The sequence below is a fragment of the Mirounga leonina genome, unplaced genomic scaffold (genome assembly GCF_011800145.1).
Source record: "Mirounga leonina isolate KUSES-001 unplaced genomic scaffold, KU_Mleo_1.0 Mir_179, whole genome shotgun sequence".
Classification (NCBI taxonomy): Eukaryota; Metazoa; Chordata; class Mammalia; order Carnivora; family Phocidae; genus Mirounga; species Mirounga leonina.
In genome coordinates this window covers 1,930,922-1,952,607 of record NW_023270466.1, presented here as the reverse complement: position 1 = coordinate 1,952,607, position 21,686 = coordinate 1,930,922, and the positions used below count along the sequence as shown (strand labels likewise).

General features: G+C 36.7%; 1 protein-coding gene and 1 non-coding gene across 3 annotated transcripts; one reads left to right on the top strand and one right to left on the bottom strand.

Moving 5' to 3' along the window:
* Positions 1-1,290: 1,290 nt before the first annotated feature.
* Positions 1,291-21,633, bottom strand: RMI1 (RecQ mediated genome instability 1). 2 transcript variants are annotated; one of them, XM_035024396.1, is made up of 4 exons: positions 21,502-21,633; positions 15,299-15,355; positions 4,709-4,798; positions 1,291-3,910 (listed from the first exon to the last, which is right to left on the bottom strand). In XM_035024396.1, exon 4 carries the CDS (start codon positions 3,872-3,874, stop codon positions 1,988-1,990), a length of 1,887 nt encoding a protein of 628 aa, XP_034880287.1. In that variant the 5' UTR covers positions 3,875-3,910; positions 4,709-4,798; positions 15,299-15,355; positions 21,502-21,633; the 3' UTR covers positions 1,291-1,987. The 2 variants fall into 2 exon arrangements, with proteins under 2 accessions (XP_034880287.1, XP_034880288.1); XM_035024397.1 differs by lacking the exon at positions 21,502-21,633 and adding an exon at positions 20,266-21,323.
* On the top strand, positions 10,021-10,130 carry LOC118023382. The gene has a single exon (XR_004682789.1). It is a non-coding gene; the product is annotated as a U6 spliceosomal RNA (small nuclear RNA).
* Positions 21,634-21,686: the final 53 nt, after the last annotated feature.

Genomic DNA, 21,686 nt, shown 5'->3' with positions numbered 1-21,686 from the left:
GAAGCTCAAAAAGAAGGCAAGAGCCAGATCACAAAAGATCTTACACACTAGATGAAGAGTTTGTACTTCACCCTGTAAGTAAGGGGCAAGGAGGAGGTTAATATTAAAGATTAACAAAGAGAAAACAACAAATTTATTCTAGAAAGACCATTCAGGCAGAATTATGGGAAAAGGTTTCAAGACAAAATAAGTCATAGATCAATAAGTAAACCTACTGGAATAATCGAGGCCAGAGAAGACCAGAACCAGAATCACAGCACCAATATAGAAGGTTGTACCCAGGGGCACCTGGGTGGCTCAGATGGTTAAGCATCTGCCTTCAGCTCAGGTCATGATCCCAGAGTCCTGGGATCAAGCCCCGCATCAGGCTCCCTGCTCTGTGGGAAGCCTGCTTCTCCCTCTTCTGCTCTCCCTGCTTGTGTTCTGTCTCTGGGCTGTCTCTCTCTCTGTCAAATAAATAAAATCTTAAAAAAAAAAAAGGATGTACCCAGTCTTCAGTGACTGAATATGAAGAGAAAATAAGGTCCAATCCCAGCTTTCAAGCACTAGTCACAGAGGTAAATGTTCAGAACATTTAAGAAAAAGATCACAAAAGATAATGCCATCTCACTTAGATCTCTTGCAGTAAAAGAGTTATGCAAGTTTACAGAAGAGGCAAAATCTGTGTTGTGCCTTGAATTCTGATTATCATCCTTCAAACACAATGACAAAGATTTTAAAAATATTTTTTACTATATCTATATCATAATTGTACATATGTATTTCTCTTCTAGGTATTTTTCTATTATGTTATTTTAATTAAAACAAAACACCATGTTTTTTTCTTACTTAAGTATTTGTTTAATGTTTTAAAACTTAAGACACTTTAGGGCATCTGTCTGGCTCAGTCCATAGAGCATACAACTCCTGATCTCATGGTCAGGAATTCAAGCCCCAGATTGGGTGTAGAGGTTACTTTAAAAAAAAAAAACTGAAGACACTTTAAATTTCTAAAGACAAAAGATTAATAAAATTAACTTTACTTTTCAAATGTGACTTTTTAACAGCAAAGTGGAAAAGTGGTAAACAGTCTCCATTAAAAAAAAAAAATTCAGTATTCCCAACAAAACTAAAGATAGGCTTATATATAGCACTAATTCAGAAAGGGGATGGGGGGGCGCCTGGGTGGCTCAGTCGGTTAAGTGTGCCTTCAGCTCAGGTCATGAGCCCCCATATCGGGCTTTCTGCTCAGTGGGGAGCCTGCTTCTCTCTCTCCCTCTGCCGGCTGCTCCCCGTTTGTATTCTCTCTCTGTCATAAATATATAAAATCTTTAAAAAAAAAAAAGGGGGGTATAATACATAAGACATGGACAAAACACCTTATTTTAATCCAAAAAAAGTATTTACTGAATCTTATATTCAAGTTTTCAATATGCCATTTGAGATAAATTATCCTTGAAAATAATTAAACCATTCAATATAATCTCTGAAATAGTATCTAGTTAACATAATATTTGCCTTAAGTATACCAGACAAATATTTACTATCAGCAAAATAAAAACAAAGCATTTTTGCATCTGAAAGCCTGACATTCTGATCCACTGGATTTAGATTTTTTCCTAAGTATAATAATATTAAAAAATCTCTTTGGGTACTCAACATATTAGAAGTACAACTACCTATTTATAATTGCTAACTTCAAACAATATGACTCATCAGTAAACACCAACACAATACTTTAGCAATCATCTTATGTGGAATGACAAGTGGAAAACAAAACAACAATGGGTCACCAAATTCTTTCATCTGTTACTATAAAAAAAAATTTATTTAAAAAACCTAAATACACAAACATGATTAAACATTTAAAAATTAAACTGAAGTAAGTTATAAGACTTCCTTTTTCCCTTTTACAAGGAAAAAAAAGTTTGAAACATAAAAGGTCAAATTTAGTTCTAAATATTTTCTTGGGTTTTTTTTTAATTGTTTCTAATACTATTTTATTAAATTATTTATCCAGTCGCTTCTTTAGGTTCTCAAGGTGTTCCATTTCAACATCTTGTAATGCCAGTACCATTGCTTTAGACAAGGAGGGATTATATGAAATAGTCATTAAACAGCACAAATCTATTAAATCTCTCTGACACTTCTGCAAACCATCCAGGAACTTCTGGTATTGAAGAGGATCTTTTTTTAACTGTTTCATTTCTGGTACTGAAAACCCTATCAAACTAGTAAGTATTTCATCTACAAAGTCTACATCTAGATATGCAGTACCATCGGAAATCTTTGCTGTTATACTCCAAATGCCACCAGAACTTGAAAGATTTCCAGTTAAGGTTACAATAAATGCTTTGACCTTCACTGTTGTAACTTTCTTTGGTTTGCTGGCCATTAGAACAGACAAATAGATAAAGGGTGGAGAATATAAATCCATGGCAATAGAAAGATTAGCGCTGTTCTCTGATGATCTTAAAGAACAAGTCTGTAAATGGTGATCATTTTCATTAGAAATGTGTGAACTCCTTTTTGGTACATAATTTACCAGCTCTCCATTTGATATTGATATTTTATTATTTAAGGAATGTCCATCTGCACTACTGAAGGTTTGTTTTATTTTATTATCTGTCTCTGAGTCCTCACCTTTATTTGTAAAATCATGGGGAAGGGGTACATTATGAACTGAAAAAATACTACTGCTTTGCTCTCCAGCAGACGGACAACTAAAAGATTTGCCTTCATTAGTCATTTGTTCAGACACATTTTTTTCATTCCAAATACTGTTTCCATTTTTGCAAATCAAAGAAAAATTATCTGGAGTATTAGGTTTATGTGAAAATCTCTCTATACTTTCATCTGGGGTTCTGTTCAAAGTCAATGGCTGTAATTCTTTAGTCTTCATTTGTTCTTTCTGGACAGTTTCTTCTAAAAGCAAAGCCTCCTCCAGTGAAAAGTCATCTAATTCCCCATCAGTGAAATACATAGATTGATTTGGTGGCTCCTCCTTTGGTTTTGGAGAAATAATATGTCGTGGTTCAAAACTTGACTGCTTTGTGGGAATAGTATTTGAGGAACTACCTGTACTGAAACATCTTCTTTCTAAGGAGGTGTCATTATTTGCTACAAGCTCATCATTTTCATCAAGACTTGCCAAGAGTTCTTCATCAGAAGGTCCTAATGCAGGATCTAGAACATCTGTAATTCCAGGGATGCTTTGGTTAGGATTATTTGGTATGACTGAAACTATAGGATCAGGTTCCCCAACTAATCTTGCAAGTACTTTTTCTTGGGCATATTCCTCTAAAAGAGCATCTACTTCTCCTCCCAACACCTTCACATTTTCTGGTTTCAATAAGAGAACACCAAGACGGAAAGAAATGTTTCCATAAATCAGAATTTTTGTACCTGGCGGAAGATCACTATGAAGAGCTGGAATAGACTGATATTCCATTCCCTGCATTTGTACTATTCCATCAGTTAGCTGTAGCATCAACATTCGTGAAGGCTTTGCTTCCCAAGGTTTTGGGGTTACTTGTGTTTCAGCTGTAATTAGGTCATTCGTTGTATTCTTTCCTCTCAACTTTTGTATCTGGGAATACGCAGGTTGACTGACATCAACCAATGAATTAATCTGCAGAGCGAAAAATCCATTCAGTTCTCCTTTTGGAACTTCTAAAATGCCATCAGGTAAAACAGGATGTTCCAAATCTCTCAGATCAGTAAGAAGCCATTGCTCAAACACTTGTTTATTCATTTGTGCCTGACTCAAATTAACATTATCATTTTCTTCTTGGATCCAGTTAATACAAGCTTCTAGCCACATTAGAGGTACTTTAACATGCCATGTAGCTAAAAGCCAGGTTTCAACTCTTAATGCAATATTAGTTACACTCATTCTTTTAAAATAAAAGAAATATTATGCATGTATTACCTGAAAACAAAAAAACAAAAAAAAATTATGATAATTAAGTACATTTAAATATAGTTTCTACAATTTTCTACAACCCACAGGTATAACCACACCCATTAGATTTTTCTCTCTTTAGCATCTTAAAATTCTTTGACTTTCCGCATGGCCAAAATTCAAATACCACAAGTCATCAGATGATACAGTGAGAAAAGCAAAAGGTTTGAGACAGATATTTCAGGTTTGAAAGCTAACTGTCAAATTACAAGCTCTGTGACCTAATATAAATCTCTTAACTTCTCTAACCCAGTTTTTTCATCTGTAAAGTGTCAATACAACCAATCTATCGTCAAGGGTTGTTGTGAAGATTATATGATTAACATTTGTAAAGCATAACGTCAAACCTATGAAAGATAGCCGGTAAAAGGTAGTTATTATTATATTAATAATCAGATTCTAATCACTTAAAATTTAGTCAAGAAACAATAGTCACTAAGGTTCTCTTCACATCTATAATTCATATTCTATTAAAACTTTTACCATTGTGTTTGCCCATCTAGTACTTAAATATGTGGTCTATGATAAAAATATAACAAATAACAATAGATTCTGAACTGATGTAAAGAATCTTATTTGTTTGGCTAAATAAATCTCAACAGTCCTATACTTCTGATTTTCTCAGTATAAAAGTGGTTTCAAAACACTAAACACTAATTAACCCTGTGTTCATAAAAGTATTTTTTTTCCTCCCACAGATGAAAATATATTTATATTATAATTTAAAATTTATAAAAGTTTTAATATGACCACAAGAAAACTTACCATTTGGAACAGGAACATAGGATTTGATGACAGGATTTGGAACTGGTTGTTCAGTGGAGTAACTGTTACCTCTACTGTTCAGAAATGGCCCTGGGACAAGAAGCGGTAAGGGTTAAAAGGCGAAGCTGCAGAAAGAATACTGGTCTATTTGCAGGAGTGTAAGAGTTTGGTGTATGGTTTTGGGGGTTCCTATTATCAGTCAGGGCAGAGTGGAGGTAAAATAATAAAAACATGAGGTTTGGAGTGAGCTAAACAGAAGCAAGTGACCATGAGAAATTTATATAGTCCGAGTGTGCTTCCTTGTCTATATGCTTAACCTCATAGAGTTACTTGTAAAAATTAAAAAAGATAGGAGAGGATGGCCCACAAGGCACTGGCACAGGCACATATCTTGGGCAGCTGGGTCAGGTGACCCAAGGGAGTGATCCAGCTAGCCTCAGCATCCCCACCACCAAGGCCAGTCAGTCACAGGATTTACAGCAGCTTCTACAGGCTGGGAAGTGGGTGCCCAGAAAGTGTCCAAGGTCCACATGCAAAATAAATGGAAGCTGAAGCAGGCCAAGGCAGCTCAAGCTGAAATAGAATAGTACAACCTACAAACAGAGAAAAGTGTCCAAGGCTGAGGAAATTAGGATTCTGGGATCCCATGGCAGGGGTAGTACTGAAGTGGAGAAGGAGACTCAAGAGATGATGACCATCCTCCAGCCCTAATTCCAGTAAAACAGGGATTAAGTCCTAGATAACCTCTTGGCCTTTGAGACATCAACCAGAAATCCATAAAGACTACCACATAAATGGACAGGGGAAGAAGAAAGAAGTGCCTGTTCCAAGGATTAGAATTTTGGATGCCTTCATAGAATATGAAATTTTAGCAAAGCTTGAATTATATTCTTGTGAAAAGGCAGTAAATTATTTCTGTATATTACATAGGAGGTCCTTTTACTTTTTGGAGAATAATAAATCTAGCTTCTTTGTATGAACTTAAAGCTTATCTTAATGTAAATGGTAACTATAGTTAATAATACTGTACTTCTTATTTGCAAACTGCTAAAAGAGCAAATCTTAAAAGTTCTCATCACAAGAAAAAAAATTCTGTTAACTATATATGGTGATGAATGTTAACTGGACTTATTGTGGTAATCATTTCACAACGTATACAAATATCAAATCACTATGTTGAACCACTGAAAGTAATAGAATGCTGTATATCAATTATACCTCAATTTTTTAAAAACACACACACACCAAAAAAGAGCTTACCTAAAGATTTCATTTTTTTACCTTGTATTTCTTAGAAATTTAATACGCATACATTGTCTGGTTCCCTATGTCTTTTAACTCAAGCAACATACACATCAATAGTGACTTTTTCTTTATTAGATGTAAAATAAATTTTTTGGAAATAAAAAGGGAGGGGGAATTACATGGTTTTCCCCCATAAAGCTTTCTTGAGGATCAGCGGCTTTATCTATGAGAAAGTAGTAAATAGTTATTTGTAATCTGTGTTAAGCAGCAGACAGCCTTAAAATAGTCCTTCCTGGCTAAGGGTTAGAACAATAGGGGCACCTGGATGGCTCAGTCAGTCGAGCACCTGATTCTTGATTTTGGCTCGGGTGGTGATCTCGGAGCCCTGAGTTGGGCTCCATGTTGAGTGTGGAGCCTCCTTGCGATTCTCTCTCTCCTTCTCCCCTCTGCCTCTTGTACACATGCATGTGCTCTCTCTCTCTCTCTCTCTCTCTCAAATAAATAAGTAAATACATACATACATACATACTAGTATAATTGTTTGGGCTGCTTTTAGTTCCTCTTAATCAAAATTGCTATATGACAGAATTCAAGAACTGGTTACATGTTATTACATGTTATTATTGGGTATACTGATGATCATTTAAAAGTAAAGACTATCATGCACAAAAGCAAAATAAAACAAAATAAAATAGATGGGAGAGCCAGTATATAGTCTAGTGATTCAGAGTATAACTGCCAAATTGTCTCACACTTATAAACTTTGTGACCCTAAACAAGTGATCACATTATTAATTTAACAAATGGTTACAATTTAAAGGAGTTATAGTTGTTTTACATGAATAACATTTTAAAGGAAGGGCTAAGAAGGTCATTATAATTACAGAACTGGTGAATCTTTAGAGTGAAAAAAATTAGAATATATATATTTTTAATTATATACAAAAAAAATATAAAATTTCAAAGGTAGGAAAGGTCCCTGGCCCATTGTGATGAAAACTGACCATGTAGAGATTGATCAAAAGACTCTTTAAGGCATTTAAGACTATGGCACCCCTATCCCAAGTCAGAGAGACTGCTCCTAGAGAGGGTAAAAAAGATCTCTAGACTAGGGGATGCCAGAGTACAGCTGAAGTGGAAATAACTTACTGAAAATAGGGGGAAGAAATAAATTCCTAATTCCTAAATGCTGAACACATATTACTCTCTTTTCCAGAAATACCACCGACTAGGCCTATACTCTCCTAGAAAGAAGACAAGAAAATCTTTTTCTGAGCAATCTTACTACCTTAACAGAAAAGACCTAAGGATATTAACACAAGAGGTTCTCCAATTAAACAGCCCATTTGAGACTATCCAGACTCAGAGTTTCAACCAGCTTTCTAGTTCCCCTCTTAACTATAACAAGATATCTGAGAAAAGCTTTTAACAGTAAGGCACATCAAACAAACAAACAAACAAAAAATGCAATGCATTGACTATGAAGAGAGACAAAAACTTCAAAAAAGCTATCATTAATATCCTAAGAAAGATTATTGTCTGTGTAGTAAGAATAGGATTCTATAACAAGAAATATTCATAGGATAAAAAATAACTCTTAGAAATTTAAAATATGATAGTGGAAATGAAAAACAGTAGAACGAATGGAAGATAAAGTTAAGAAAATCTCTTCCAAAAGTAAAACATCAGTACAAAGAAATCAATGAAACACACAGGGAAAAAAAAGAATAGCCCAGTTAGTCTAACAGACTAGGAGTTCCAGAAGGAGAAAAGAGAGAAAACAAAGGAGGGAGGGGGAAGGGATAATCAAAGAAATAAATTAAGAAAAATGTCCAGGGATGCCTGGGTGGCTCAGTCGGTTAAAGCCTCTGCCTTCGGCTCATATTATGATCCCAGGGTTCTGGGATCAAGTCCCGCATCGGGCTCCTTATTCAGTAGGGAGCCTGCTTCTCCTTCTGCCTGCCGCTCCCCCTGCTTGTGCTCTCTCTGATAAATAAAGAAAATCTTAAAAAAAAGAAAAATTTCCAGAACTTAAAGATAAGAGCCTCTGGATGGAAAGAACCCAATACAATGAATAAAACAGACATACAACAAGGCATTATCTTTATGAAATTTAGAATGCAGGGATAAAGATGCTGCAAGCTTCCAGAGAAGGATGATAAACAATGAATGAAAATGGTTTTACATGAGAGACGATGGACTCTGAAAAACAGAGGGTTCTAGAGGGGTGGGGGTGGGAGGATGGGTTAGCCTGGTGATGGGTATTAAAGAGGGCACGTTCTGCATGGAGCACTGGGTGTTATGCACAAACAATGAATCATGGAACACTACATCAAAAACTAATGATGTAATGTATGGTGATTAACATAACAATAAAAAATTTAAAAAATGGTTTTAGATTTCTCAATAGAAGCTGGAAGGTAAATGAGCAATTCCTTCAAATTTCCAATGAAAATTATTTCCAACCTATAAACCTCTACCCAGGCAAAGCATCAATCAAGTATGACAGTGAAATAAAAACATTTTCAGATCAGCATTGTCTAAAACAATTTTTGTAATGGAGGATGTGCTCTAACATAATAGAGAAATAAACCAGGAAAGAGGAAGAAGTAAGGGGAAAAGCATTATAGTGAGTATTTGCAGGATGTAAAGGCAAACAGCTCAGAAGGCCTGAGGAGAAATTATTTTTCAAAGAAGATAAAATCATGTGAGACCACTATTTCTAGGATCTCATGTCTTTCTCTTTCTTGGTTTACACCTCTGTTAGTTAGAACATTAACGTATCCCAATGTAGAGGAGAAATTTAAGTAACCACAAGAGTTAGGGGTTGATCTGATGAAAAATGGTAGAGAAAACAAAAAAAGGCCACAAGAGAAAAGAAAATGTTGTACAGGAAAGATAAAGCAATATTTGTATACTACGTGGCTTAGTTCTAAATAACATGTGTGTTGGGCGCCTGGGTGGCTCAGACGGTTAAGCGTCTGCCTTCGGCTCAGGTCATGATCCCAGGGTCCTGGGATCGAGTCCCGCATCGGGCTCCCTGCTCCTTGGGAGACTGCTTCTCCCTCTGCTTCTCTCTCTCTCTCTCTCTCTCTCTCATGAATAAATAAATAAAATCTTTAGGAAAAAATAAATAAATAAATAAATAACATGTGTGTAGTAATAACAGACACTCTAAATTATCTGACAGAAATTTTAACATAGTTATACAGATTTAATAGCAAAATGGAAAAGATATGTGTGAGGGTAGGGGTGGGTGAGAAAGGTAGGTGGAGAGAGCTAAATTCTCATCTCTATAGTAAAAGTCAACAGATAATGCCTAAAACTGAAAAATCAAGATGTAGCAATATCTGTATGGTTTCCAGAGTTACAGAAGTAAATACAAAAATCAATCTGCTAGAGAAGTTGAAAGTGGTTGCTTTCAGGGAAAGGGAACAAAGGAACAAACAAATCTGCTATTTTTCAAAATAATTCTTTAAAGTTTGATTTTTAAATATATATAAAACTTTTTATTTTAATCTTCTTCCATTGATTTCTTTGTACTGATGTTTAACTTGGGGGGGGAAGATATTAACTTTACCTTTCATGTGCTCTACTGAGTTTTTCATTTCATTAGAAATAAACAAAATAGTACAAAAGTATGTATGTTTTAAAATTAAAGGTATGAATTATAATAGCGATATATTGGGAGAGATGGTAGCTACACCTGTGGTGAACATAGCATAATACATAAACTTGCTGAATCACTGTTGCACACCTGAAACTAATATAATATTGTATCAACTATACAAAAAAAAAAAATTAAAGGTATGAAAGACAAAATGCTTTCCCCCTGAGATCAAGAATAAAACAGATGTTGGGGTGCCTGAGTGGCTCAGTCAGTTAAGTGTCCGACTCTTGATTTCAGCTCAGGTTATGATCTCAGGGTCGTGGGATCTAGCCCCATATTGGGCTCTGTGCTCAGCACAGAGTCTGCTTGAGATTCTCTCTCCTTCTCCCTCTGTCCCTTCCCCTGCTCGCACGCTATCTAAATAAATAAAATCTTTTAAAAAAAGAATAAAACAGATGTCCTACTCACTTTTGCAGCACATATACTAAAATTGGAAGGATACAGAGAAGATTAGCATGGCTCCTGTACAAGGATGACATGCAAATTCACCAAGTGTTCCAAATTTTTATGAAATAAAAACTAAACAACAACAACAACACACACATACACAAAAGAATAAAGCAGGGACGTCTGGGTGGCTCAGTCAGTTAAGCGGCTCCCTTCAGCTCATGATCCTGGGGGTCCTGGGATCAAGTCCTGCATCAGGCTCCTTGCTCAGCGGGAGGCCTGCTTCTCCCTCTGCCTCCCATCCCCCCCTGGGTTGTGCTTTCTCTCTCTCTCTCACAAATAAATAAAATCTTTATAAATAAATAAATAAAGCAGAGGTCTACTCTCAACATTTTAACATTTACCGGAGGCCTCTGTGAGTACAATAAGGCAAGAAAAAGAAATAAAAGGTATATAGATTAAAACAGAAAAAAATAGCACGCATAAAGATATATAGACCAATAGAACAGCATGAAGAGCCCAGAAACAAGCCCTCATATATATATACTCCAGTGATCTTTGACAAGGGTGCCAACATAACACAAAAGAGAAAGAATGGCCTCTTCAATAAATGGTGCTGGGAAAACTGGATATCCACATGCAAAAGAATGAAAATGTACCCTTGTCTTATACCATATTCAAAAATTAACTCAAAATGGAGATCTAAATGTAAGACCTGCAACTATAAAACTACCAGAAGAAAATATAGGAGGAAAAGCTTCATAACACTAGAATAGGCAATGGTATCTTGGATGTGATACCAAAATAATAAGTAACAAAAGCAAAAACAGACAAATAGAACTACATCAAACTTAAAACTTCTGTTCAGGGCTGCCTGGGGGGCTCAGTCAGTTAAATATCTGCCTTTGGCTCAGGTCATGATCCCAGGGTCCTGGGATCGAGTCCCACATCTGGCTCCCTGCTCTGTGGGGAGCCTGGTTCTTCCTCTTCTCCCTGCCAGTGTTTTCTCTTGCTATCTCTGCCTCTCCCTCTCAAATAAATAAATAAAATCTTAAAAAAAAATTTTTTTTAATAAATAAAACTTCTGTTCAGCAAAGGAAACAAAAGAGTGAAAAAGCAACCCAGGAAATGGGAGAAACATTTGCAAACCATAATCTGATAAGGGATTAATATTCAGAATATATAAAGAACTCAACTCAATAATTAAAAAAAAAAAAATTTAATGGGCAAAAAACATACATTTTCCCAAAGATATACCAATGGCAAACAAACATATGAAAAGATGCCCACCATCATCATCATCATGAGAAATGCAAATCAAAACTGCAATGAGATATCACTTCAGACCCCTTACAATGGCAACTAGCCAAAACCAAAACCAAAACCAAAGAAAATAACAAGTGTTGGTGAAGATGTGGAGAAATTGGAACCCTTACCCACTGTTGGTGGGATTGTAAAATGGTGCAGCAGCTATGGAAAACAGTATGGAGGTACCTCAAAAATGAAAAATAGAACTGCCATATGATCCGGCAATCCCAGTTCTAGGTATATATCCAAAAGAATTGAAAACAGAATCTCCAAGAGGTATTTACAAACCAATATTTATTATGGCATTATTCACAATTGACAAGATGTAGAAGCAACCTAGTTGTTCAACAACAGATAAATGGATAAAGAAAATGTGGTACATAGATAAGAAGGAATATTAATTGGCCTAAAAAGGGGGGGGAGGAAAGAAATCACATCATAGGCTATAACAAACATGAACCTTAAGGACATTCATTATGCTCAGTGAAATAAGCTAATCACAAAAGAAAAAACTGCATGATTCTACTTACATGGAGTATGTAAAGTAATCAAACTCATAAAAACAGAAGTAGATGTGGTTGCCAGATACGAGGGGAGGAAAAAATGGGGAGTTGTTGTTCAATGTATACAGCATCTCATTCATGCAGGATGAAAAAGTTCCAGAGATCTATTGTACAACAACATGTATATAGTTAACAATATCATAATGTACACTTAAAGTTGTTTAGAGGTTAAATTTATGTGTTTTCTACAATAAGAAAGAACAGTGAAGAGGAGAAAAAACCAAAAAAAGAAATTACTTCTAAAATAAAGATAACATGAATGTTTATGAAGAAAGCACTGAAGAATCTACAAAATAGCTACATGGCCTAATAAATGAGTTAGCAAGATGCATCTTTTCCATGCTATTTAGTGCTATATTTTTCACACTTTTGTGCTTTTTGTTGCCGATTTCACCGTTTCAAATGGCCCCCAGCATAGTGCTGAAGCGCTGTCTTGTGTTCCCAGGGCAAGAAAGCTGCAATGTGTCAAATGGAAAAAAATGAATCTAACAAAATACATACAGGATATTTATCCTGAAAACTACAAATTACTGATGAAAGAAATCAAAGATGACGAAAACAAATGAAGAGAAGAAAAAAAAATGAAGAGACCCGCTGTGTTGAAGACTCTTTCTTAAGGTTTCAGTTCTCCCCAGCTGATCTATAGATTTAATACAATTCTATCCAAAATCCCAGCAATCGGTTTTTTTTTGTAAAAAAAAATGACAAGATGATTCAAAAAATTTGTAAGGAAAAAAATAATAAAGTAACAATAAATTTTATAAGGAAAGGCAAAGGAACTGCAATAGTCAAGATAATTTTGAAAACAAAATACAAAGTTAAAGGACTGACACTATCTGACTTCAAGACAGTATAAAATTTCATAATCAAGAGAGTGAGGTATTGGCAAAAGGATTAACATATAAACCCATGGAAAGAGAACACAGTGTAGAAATAGACCCAAGCATAATATAGCCAACTAATTTTCTACAAAGTCGCAGATTCAATGCAACTTCTACAAAGTTGCAAGTCAATGGAAACAGGATAGTCTTTTGAACAACTGGTGCTGAAACAACTGGACAGTCATATGAAAAAATAAGAACCTCAACCAATACCCCACATCTTATATAAAAAAACTAAATGAATCACAGACCTAAATGTGAAAACTGAAACTACAGAAAAGCTATAAGAAAAGTTAAGAGAAAAATCTTTGTGACCTTGGTTTCTTAAAAGTTTTCCTAGGGACAACATCAAAAGTATAATCTAAAAAACTATAAAAAAGAAAGAAAATAAATTGGCCTTTAACAAAATTTTTAAATTTTGCTCTGTGAAAGACACTGTAAAGAATATAAATTTGGGGAGCTTGGGTGGCTCAGGCGTTAAGCGTCTGCCTTCGGCTCAGGTCATGGTCCCAGGGTCCTGGGATCGAGCCCCGCATCGGGCTCCCTGCTCTGCGGGAAGCCTGCTTCTTCCTCTCCCACTCCCCCTGCTTGTGTTCCCTCTCTGTCAAATAAATAAATAAAATCTTTAAAAAAAAAATTTTTTTTTAAGAATATTTTTTTTAAGATTTTATTTATTTGAGAGAAAATGAGAGAGCACGAGAGGAGGGAGGATCAGAGGGAGAAGCAGACTCCCTGCTGAGCAGGGAGCCCGATGTGGGACTCGATCCTGGGACTCCGGGATCATGACCTGAGCCGAAGGCAGTCGTTTAACCGACTGAGCCACCCAGGTGCCCTGACACTGTAAAGAATATAAAGCCACACACACACACACACACACACACACAAAACAAACCACAGACTGAGAGAAATAAATGACAAGACTTATATCCAAAATATATAAAGAATCTATACTTAAAATTCAATAAGAAAACTAACTTATTTTAACATGAATAAAACATCGAATAGGCACTTCACTGAAGAAGATATGCAGATGGCAAATAAACACATTAAAAGATGCTCAATATTATTAGACCTTAAGGAAATGCAAAATTAAAATCACAGTGTGGTACTACACATCTATTAGCATAGCTAAAATAAAAAATAACTGAGAATACCAAATATCAGAATTTTCATACATTGCTGGTGGGAATACAAAATGGCACAGCCACTTCGGAAAACAGATATGCAGTTTCTTAGAAAAACATACGCTTAACATAACAACCCAACAATCACATTACCAGGTAATTACTCAAGAGAAATGAAAACTTACACTACTTAAAAAACTTTTTTGTGGGCGCCTGGGTGGCTCAGTTGGTTAAGCGACTGCCTTCGGCTCAGGTCATGATCCTGGAGTCCCTGAATCAAGTCCCGCATCGGGCTCCCTGCTCGGCAGGGAGTCTGCTTCTCCCTCTGACCCTCCCCCCTCTCATGTGCTCTCTCTCTCATTCTCTCTCTCAAATAAATAAATAAAATCTTTAAAAAAAAAAAAAACTTTTTTGTGAATGTTTATAGTAGCTTTATTCATAATCACCGAAAACAACCCACATGTCCTTCAACTGGTGAATGGATAAATAAATTATGGTACTTCATTACAATGGAATACTATTCAGTAATAAAAAGGAATGAACTACTATTAGATTCAAAAACATGGACGAATGTTGCTACAGACTGTATCCCCCCAAAATTCATATGTTGAAATCCTAATGCCCAGTGTGATGGTATTAGGAGTAGGGCTTTAGGTCATGAGGATGGAACTCTCATGAAAGAGATTATGGCTTTTATAAGAGACCCCCCCCCACCACCACCACCACCTAGCTACCTTGCCCCTTTCACCGAGGGAGGTTACAGTGAAAGATGGCCATCCACGAACACAGAAGTGGGTCCTCTTCACCAAACACTGAAACTGCTGACATCTTGATCTTGGACTTCCCAGTCTCCACGAAGTAAATTTCTATTGTTTCTAAGTCACCCAGTTTATGGTATTCTGTTAGAGCAGCCTGAACTATACTAAGACAAATGTCAAATGCAGCATGTGAAGTGAAAGAAGCCAAAGACCGCACCATTCCATTTACATGACATTCTAGAAAAAGCAACATTAGCAATGAAAAACAGTTCAATGGTTGCCCAAGACTGAAGGTATAAGAGGGACTGACCACAGGGGCATAAGGAAATTGGGGGTGAGGGGGTGATGAAACTGTTCCAAATCATGATGGTAGTGGTGATAGTGATTTGGCTATGTTTGTTAAAACACACAAAGCTATACACCAAGAAAAACATAAATGTTACTGTATATAAATTGTATCTCAATTAAAAAACTGAAGGTAAACATCAAAAGAATAGAAATATAATCATTTCCAAACTAGCCAAGGAAAACAAATAAAGAAAACAATCCAACAAAAGACACAAAGGAACAGCCCACTACTATAAATAGAAACAATAAAATGGCAGAAACATAACTAAATAGATCAGCAATCATAATGAATATAGATTAACTCACCTGTTGAGATTCTCAAAATGAATAAACCAAATCCAGTTGTATGCTTAAAAGATAGACCTAAAACAAAATAACATCAAATATGAAATTAATTAAAAGCATGTTAAAACCTCCAAGCATGATTCCAGGAAGCCATAGCTTAGTGACATCTTACTCTCAAGACTAAAAGATCTGTACAGTTGACTCTTGAACACAGGTTTGAACTGCACAGGCCCACTTTTATGCGGATTTTTTCAATAATTATAGTACTGTAAATGTATTTTCTCATGGTTTTCTTAATATTACCATTTTCCTTTACTGTAAGAATACAGGAGTATATAGGGATGCCTGGGTGGCTCTGTCAGTTTAAGTGTCTGCCTTCGCTAAGGTCATGACCTCAGGGTCCTGGGATCCAGCCCCATGACGGGCTCCCTGCTCAGCGAGGAGCCTGCTTCTCCCTCTCCCTCTGCTCTACCCCATCTACCCCCTTCCTCATGCTCTCTCTCTCCATCTCAGATAAATAAAATCTTTAAAAAAAAAAAAATACAGTATATAGCACCTGTAACATAAAATATGTGCTAACTGACTACTCATGTTATTGGCAAAGCTTCTGGTCAATAGTAAGCTATTAGTAGTTATAGAGGAGTCGAAAGTTAAGGGGATTTTCGACAGTGTGGGGGTCAGCATCCCTAACCCCAGCTCTGTTCAAGGGTCAATTGTACTTACATAACCTAAGATTCCAAAGTGCTATTTTATTGCATCTGTTGTCATTTTTTTAACCTCAAAAATTAAGCCAGATTCATGGCTCTTAGGTGTGTTCATTCAGTAAGTTACCTATATCCTCCACAAAATTTAAACACATTGGCAGATGGACCTAGTATAATTTGCAAAGGTGTTAATGTAATGACAGTCATTAAGTAAACTGAAATTCGGACAAAGCGTACTTTCAGTTGAGTTATAAACTGTTTAAGTAAATTATCAAGCATAAATGTCACAATTACAATTAAGTTGTTTGCAGAATGTTTTGTACTATAAATCACTCTGGGTACAGTATATACCCCTAAAATTATGACATGCAGCCACATAAATACAAATGCTACTTTCTAGCTGACCCTGTTATATACTAGGAGATAATACTATGGATACTTCTAGGAGGAGGAAGGAACAAATGAGAAAGGAAGAAAGACTGACTGGCTGTGAGTTGAAAAGGTCAAGGCTGGACAGAAAATGAAATGAACAAGGATGAATTTCAGAGATACCCATCCTATATCCCAGCAGGTACAGCTGTATAAATAGAGATAAAGATAAGGGTTTGCTGAAAATAAAAATTAAAACTTTTTATTTGTAAGATTTTTAGCTTTTTTCAAAATACTTTTACATCTGTAATATTACACCTAAACCTCAAAATAATAACATGAAAAAGTACTGTCATCTTTTTAAGATGAATAAAACTGAGGCATGAAGATTAAGACATAAAGATCTTATATAGAAACAGACCCAGAACTAGAATGTAAGTTCTAATATCCATTCCTAGGCCTTTTGCTAGACCCTGTTGACTTCTGTGAAAAGAGGAAGTATAGCCAGTCCCTCATTTACATATAAAACCCACTTACATACAAAACACAATCATAAAAAGTGATTCTATAAGAGCACTACACTGCTATTATAATGAACAGACTTTTCTCAGATCTCATTTAAATAATAAGCTCATCTAGTGCATTCTAAATTATTTCATTTGCAATGTCAAGTGAAAGAAAAACTTAACATTACCCACTGCATCTATCTGCAACAGCTTCAAAACAACAGTGCCATGGTTAATTACTACTTTTCCTCTGCTATCACTCTGCAAAAATACCACATAAAACAACTTCAAAATTTTTAAAAATTACAAACTAATATTTTAAAACATGTATCCATTTTTTTTTCCTTTACTTCAAACATGCACCTCCTTGTTAGCATTGTTAACATGACAACTGACAAACTCCTTTCAAATGACAGTTGGGACAAATTCTGAGAAACACGGCTCAGCGAACCACAACTAAATTGTTCTATTAATGTGTGGCATTCCTAATTAATAATTTTCTCCAAGTACTATCCTCTTGGATTTAAATCTCCACTTCTCGAGCTGACATACTATAATTTTATAATAATGTTACCATAAGTAGGCAAAGAAAAAAATTCTAATGACTAAAACCCCAAAAGATAACCAAGACATATTTAAAACACAAGTAAATGTGATAAGACATACTTAACATTGTGCCAAGCACTCAAATATAGCTAATCTCAAGTATTTTACCAAAACAGTCAAGAACTTTGGGGAAAAAACTGACTGCTAAATGAACATCTGTTACACAGAATTCTTCATTTAAAAGCAAAGTAATTATAGGCTATACTGATCAGAGACATGGATGTAGTCCCCCCCCCCCCCACCGACCAACTGCATGTTATAACAAATGCAATAAAAAGAGGATTCCATACATAATAGGATTTTTTCCTACAGGTTAGAAAGAAAATTTTATTTAAAATTTTAATTAAATGGAGGGACACCTGGGTGGCTCAGTCGGTTAAGTGTCTGCCTTCAGCTGAGGTCATAATCCCAGGGTCCTGAGATCTAGTCCCCACATGGGGCTCCTTGCTCAGTGGGGAACCTGCTTCTCCCTCTGCCTGACACTCCCTGCTTGTGCACCCTCTCTCTCTCTCGCTCTCTCTGATAAATAAATAAATAAAATCTTTAAAAAAAATAAACGTTTAATTAAGTGGAAAAGTATTATCATGTGGGATCTATATTTATTATGAAGTTTAGACTGGGTTTCAATAACCAAACCTGTGAATAATTTAATAAATTGTATTCTTGCATCTACTCCTGAGAATTCTTAAGGTTTTCCTTCCTCTCTTTCTGGAGAAATTGAGCAATCACAGTCACAGCAGGTAGAAACAACTGAAGAGGGGAAGTGTGAGCTGGAGAGCACCATTTCCCAACTGCTCATACACAATGAACAGCCCCTGATCCTCAAGAACATCATTGTCCAAGAAAAGAAAAAAAAATAGGGAAAGGTATGTTTTTTAAATTGTACATTAAGAAATGTTCATACCATCACTTCTTTGACTCTCCAAAACGAATCTTAAGAAAACAATCAGAAAGGAGGACAAAGATTTATGTGCCAGAATGTTTATCACTGTTGATATAGTACGGAAAAAAAGAGAAACAATCTAAATGTTCAACAACAGGGGGGGAAAATTACACTAAATTGGATCCATGAAATGGAAGGTTATAGTCTTTAAAAAAAATTCCTAAAACCCTTTTTAATAATATGAAAATATGTTCATATTTTATTTTGTTAGGAAAAAGGCCAGATACAAAATTACATACATCTTAATCCCCATTAATTTCATAATCATGAAAAAATGCTTTCTAAAAAACTGATTTTATACACACTAAACTTAACACAATAATCTACATTTAAGTTCTTGACTGCAGGAACTGACCAGGAAATAATAAAGTAGGAAAATCCTACCATTCACCACAAAGACTTAGACATATTGGATTTATAAGTTAATTTTCAGTCAGCCTCACCTATTCCATTTTTTAAAAACTGAACAAATGGCAGAAGTACCATCCTTTTGGACATTGTATGTGGCATTCAACAAATAGCTGAGACTTAAAAGCACTAACAAATATTGAAATCAGAATCATTCCATGTTTACATTAGCTTCATCTAAAAAGTATGTCTTAACTCACTGGGGATAACTTCAAAATTTTGAGAAGGTATTCTCTGAAAGTTAGGGGGAAAAGTTATGTTTAATGACTGAAATTAGAAGGAAGTTATCAGTGGGGCTGTTTGTGGATCCTCCATAACCTACTGTAAGGAAAAGACAGAAAGAGAATAGGTTTAGGAGCTTGAATCCCACCTCTGCTGTGTGACTTAGGACACGTTCTTTAACTTCTCAGTCTTAATTTTCTTTTTTTTTTTTTTTAAGATTTTATTTATTTTTTTTTTTTGAGTAAGAAAGCACAAGCAGGGGGAGCAGCAGAGGGAGAGGGAGAAGCAGGCTACTGGCTGAGCAGGGAGCCCCACCCAGGGCTGGATCCCAGGACCCCGAGATCATGACAGGAGCGGAAGGCAGACGCTTAACGGACTGAGCCACCCAGGCGCCCGGTGTCTTAATTTTCTTATCCGTAAAACAAAGATAACAACTTATTCGTAGAACTGTAGTAAGCTTTAAAACTGCCAGCACAAGGTAGGCCACATAGTGAGGAACTCAGGAAATGGTAGTTATAAATACAATCATCCAGCTGGCTAGCGTACAATCTCAATTATGTTAGCTTATCTAAAGTAAAGTAAATACTAGCTCTAAATTCACTGAGAGTTCAAAATGACCATAAAATTAATTATACAAGACAGGAGCCACTGAATGTATCCATCAAGTTGGCAAGTCCTTGAATAAGCAAAAGTACAATACAGTAGTTTAGTTGAAAACAATAGATGAAAAAACGGTGAAAAGACAGACTTTCCTGTTATTTAAAGAGTAACCCTAAAAAGTAAATTAAAACAGGTTAAGGAGGAAACACGTGGAAAAAGAAGAAAGAAGAAAAACCCTATCAGGTACTGGCATCTAAAAAAGGTCAGTAACAGCTTTCACCAGTTAGGGTCCAGTCAGAAGACTGCGAAACTGGGAGGAGGAAGTTCTTAGATAGAGCTGTTTACTTTGTTTTCCTTCTCTTCCCTTTATCAAGGTAGAAAATGATGGTTACACCAGAAATACTAGCTTGAAAGAAAGCAGTAGTACAGTACCCCTATATGTGCCTCTTAGAGTTAGTAAAATGTCCCAGGTTTTAAACAGCAATTAAATGTTGCAAATCCTGACTAGCAGATTAAATCTCTATAATCCAAGTATTCCCAACCCCTACATACATGCATCAATTCTTGGTTGAATATTTAATAAAGACCTGAACCATGTAACATAGAATCAAAACGTGAACTAAGTTTTACCTCTTAACAAGACTCTTCGTGAAGATACACTCTTCATGGAGGGGGACATTCACAAAAAATTACATTACCATTTAAAGGGACCTACAAACTCCACAATCCCAGGCACTATGCTCCAACAGTATTTAACTATCCTCCTAGCCAGTAAATGTTCATGCTTCATGAAGTCCTCAGTTCCCCCAAACAAGAGTTTCTTCCTAATCAGGCAAGTAGAAGATAATGGATGAACGCAATCATACAATAAACGACGCTGGTTACATCCATTTTGCGAATTATTCAAGAGGGAAATCAGGTTACAATAGGATGAATCAGCACAAATTCATCATTACAAAATATATATGTGTATTCCGCTAATGGTGGACTTGGCTTTATATGTAAATTATAACATCTTTATGCTTCAACACATATTTGGGGGTGTGAGTGAAGGCCAGATGGTCGAAGAGTAAGGATATGGATACTGGCTACTACCAGGCCAGGCGATTTCCCAGGGTCGTCACCGATTCGAAGTGACCTGAAGGGCCTTAACAAAAGAAATCATCAAAGCTTGGCACAGGGCCTTAGAAGTAACCGAACACAAAGCAAGTACACACTTGAACACGCTACAACAGTAACAAAATATTTGAGGACCAGGTTGTGGGTCTGTTTTCACCACTGCTGAATACCGACTCACTCGGTCGGAGCTTCAAACAGCTGAATGAACAGAACGCGGACGTCTACAACTTATTGTGCGATTTGCATTCATTTGGAGAGATAGAATGCAATACTTCCAGAAAATTTTTCACAGATAAACTGCAGCGACAACACTACAAGATACACTTCTCATAGGCTCCATTAACAAAAATGAGGGCGGGGTGGGGGAGAAGAAAAAAAGAGAAAAAAAAAGAATAATCTCCTCAGAACGCCCGTGAAGACACTTGGGATCTTCAGGGAGCGCTGGCTGAGGGTCGGAAGCAAGGGGGACCGTTCTCTGGGACTCCGAGGCTGGCCCGCCACAAGCCAGCCGACCCGCCCGCGTTTCCCGGGATCCCGCCGCAGCCAACGGAGGATGGCGGGCCGCAAACCGCCAGCTGTGCCGCGGACTCGGGGCGACCCGTTACAAACAGCGCGTTTCCCCGGCGGGCTGCACTCACCGCCGCGCAGCTCGCCCCGCAGGCCGGGCGGGAAGCGGGGTGAGGGGTGGGAGGGAGACGCGATTGTGGACTGTGGAAACGGGGGCAGTTCTCTGGGCCTAGCACCGACCTGGGCGTCCCGCCTTCCTCTCGCGCAACAGCGGTCCCTGGGCCGCGCGACTGTAAGAACAGGAGCCGCCACGCTGCGCGCCCTAATCCTTTTTTGCCTCTTCCCGCCCGATTTCCCGCGCGCTGACGCCCCTCCTCCAAACCTAAAAGACTTTTTCGGCCCTGAAAACGCCCCTTCCTCGCCCC

Bases quoted from the DNA above. Each gene is read 5' to 3' on its own strand.
- RMI1 (XM_035024396.1), bottom strand. From the start codon at position 3,874: ATGAGTGTAACTAATATTGCATTAAGAGTTGAAACCTGGCTTTTAGCT.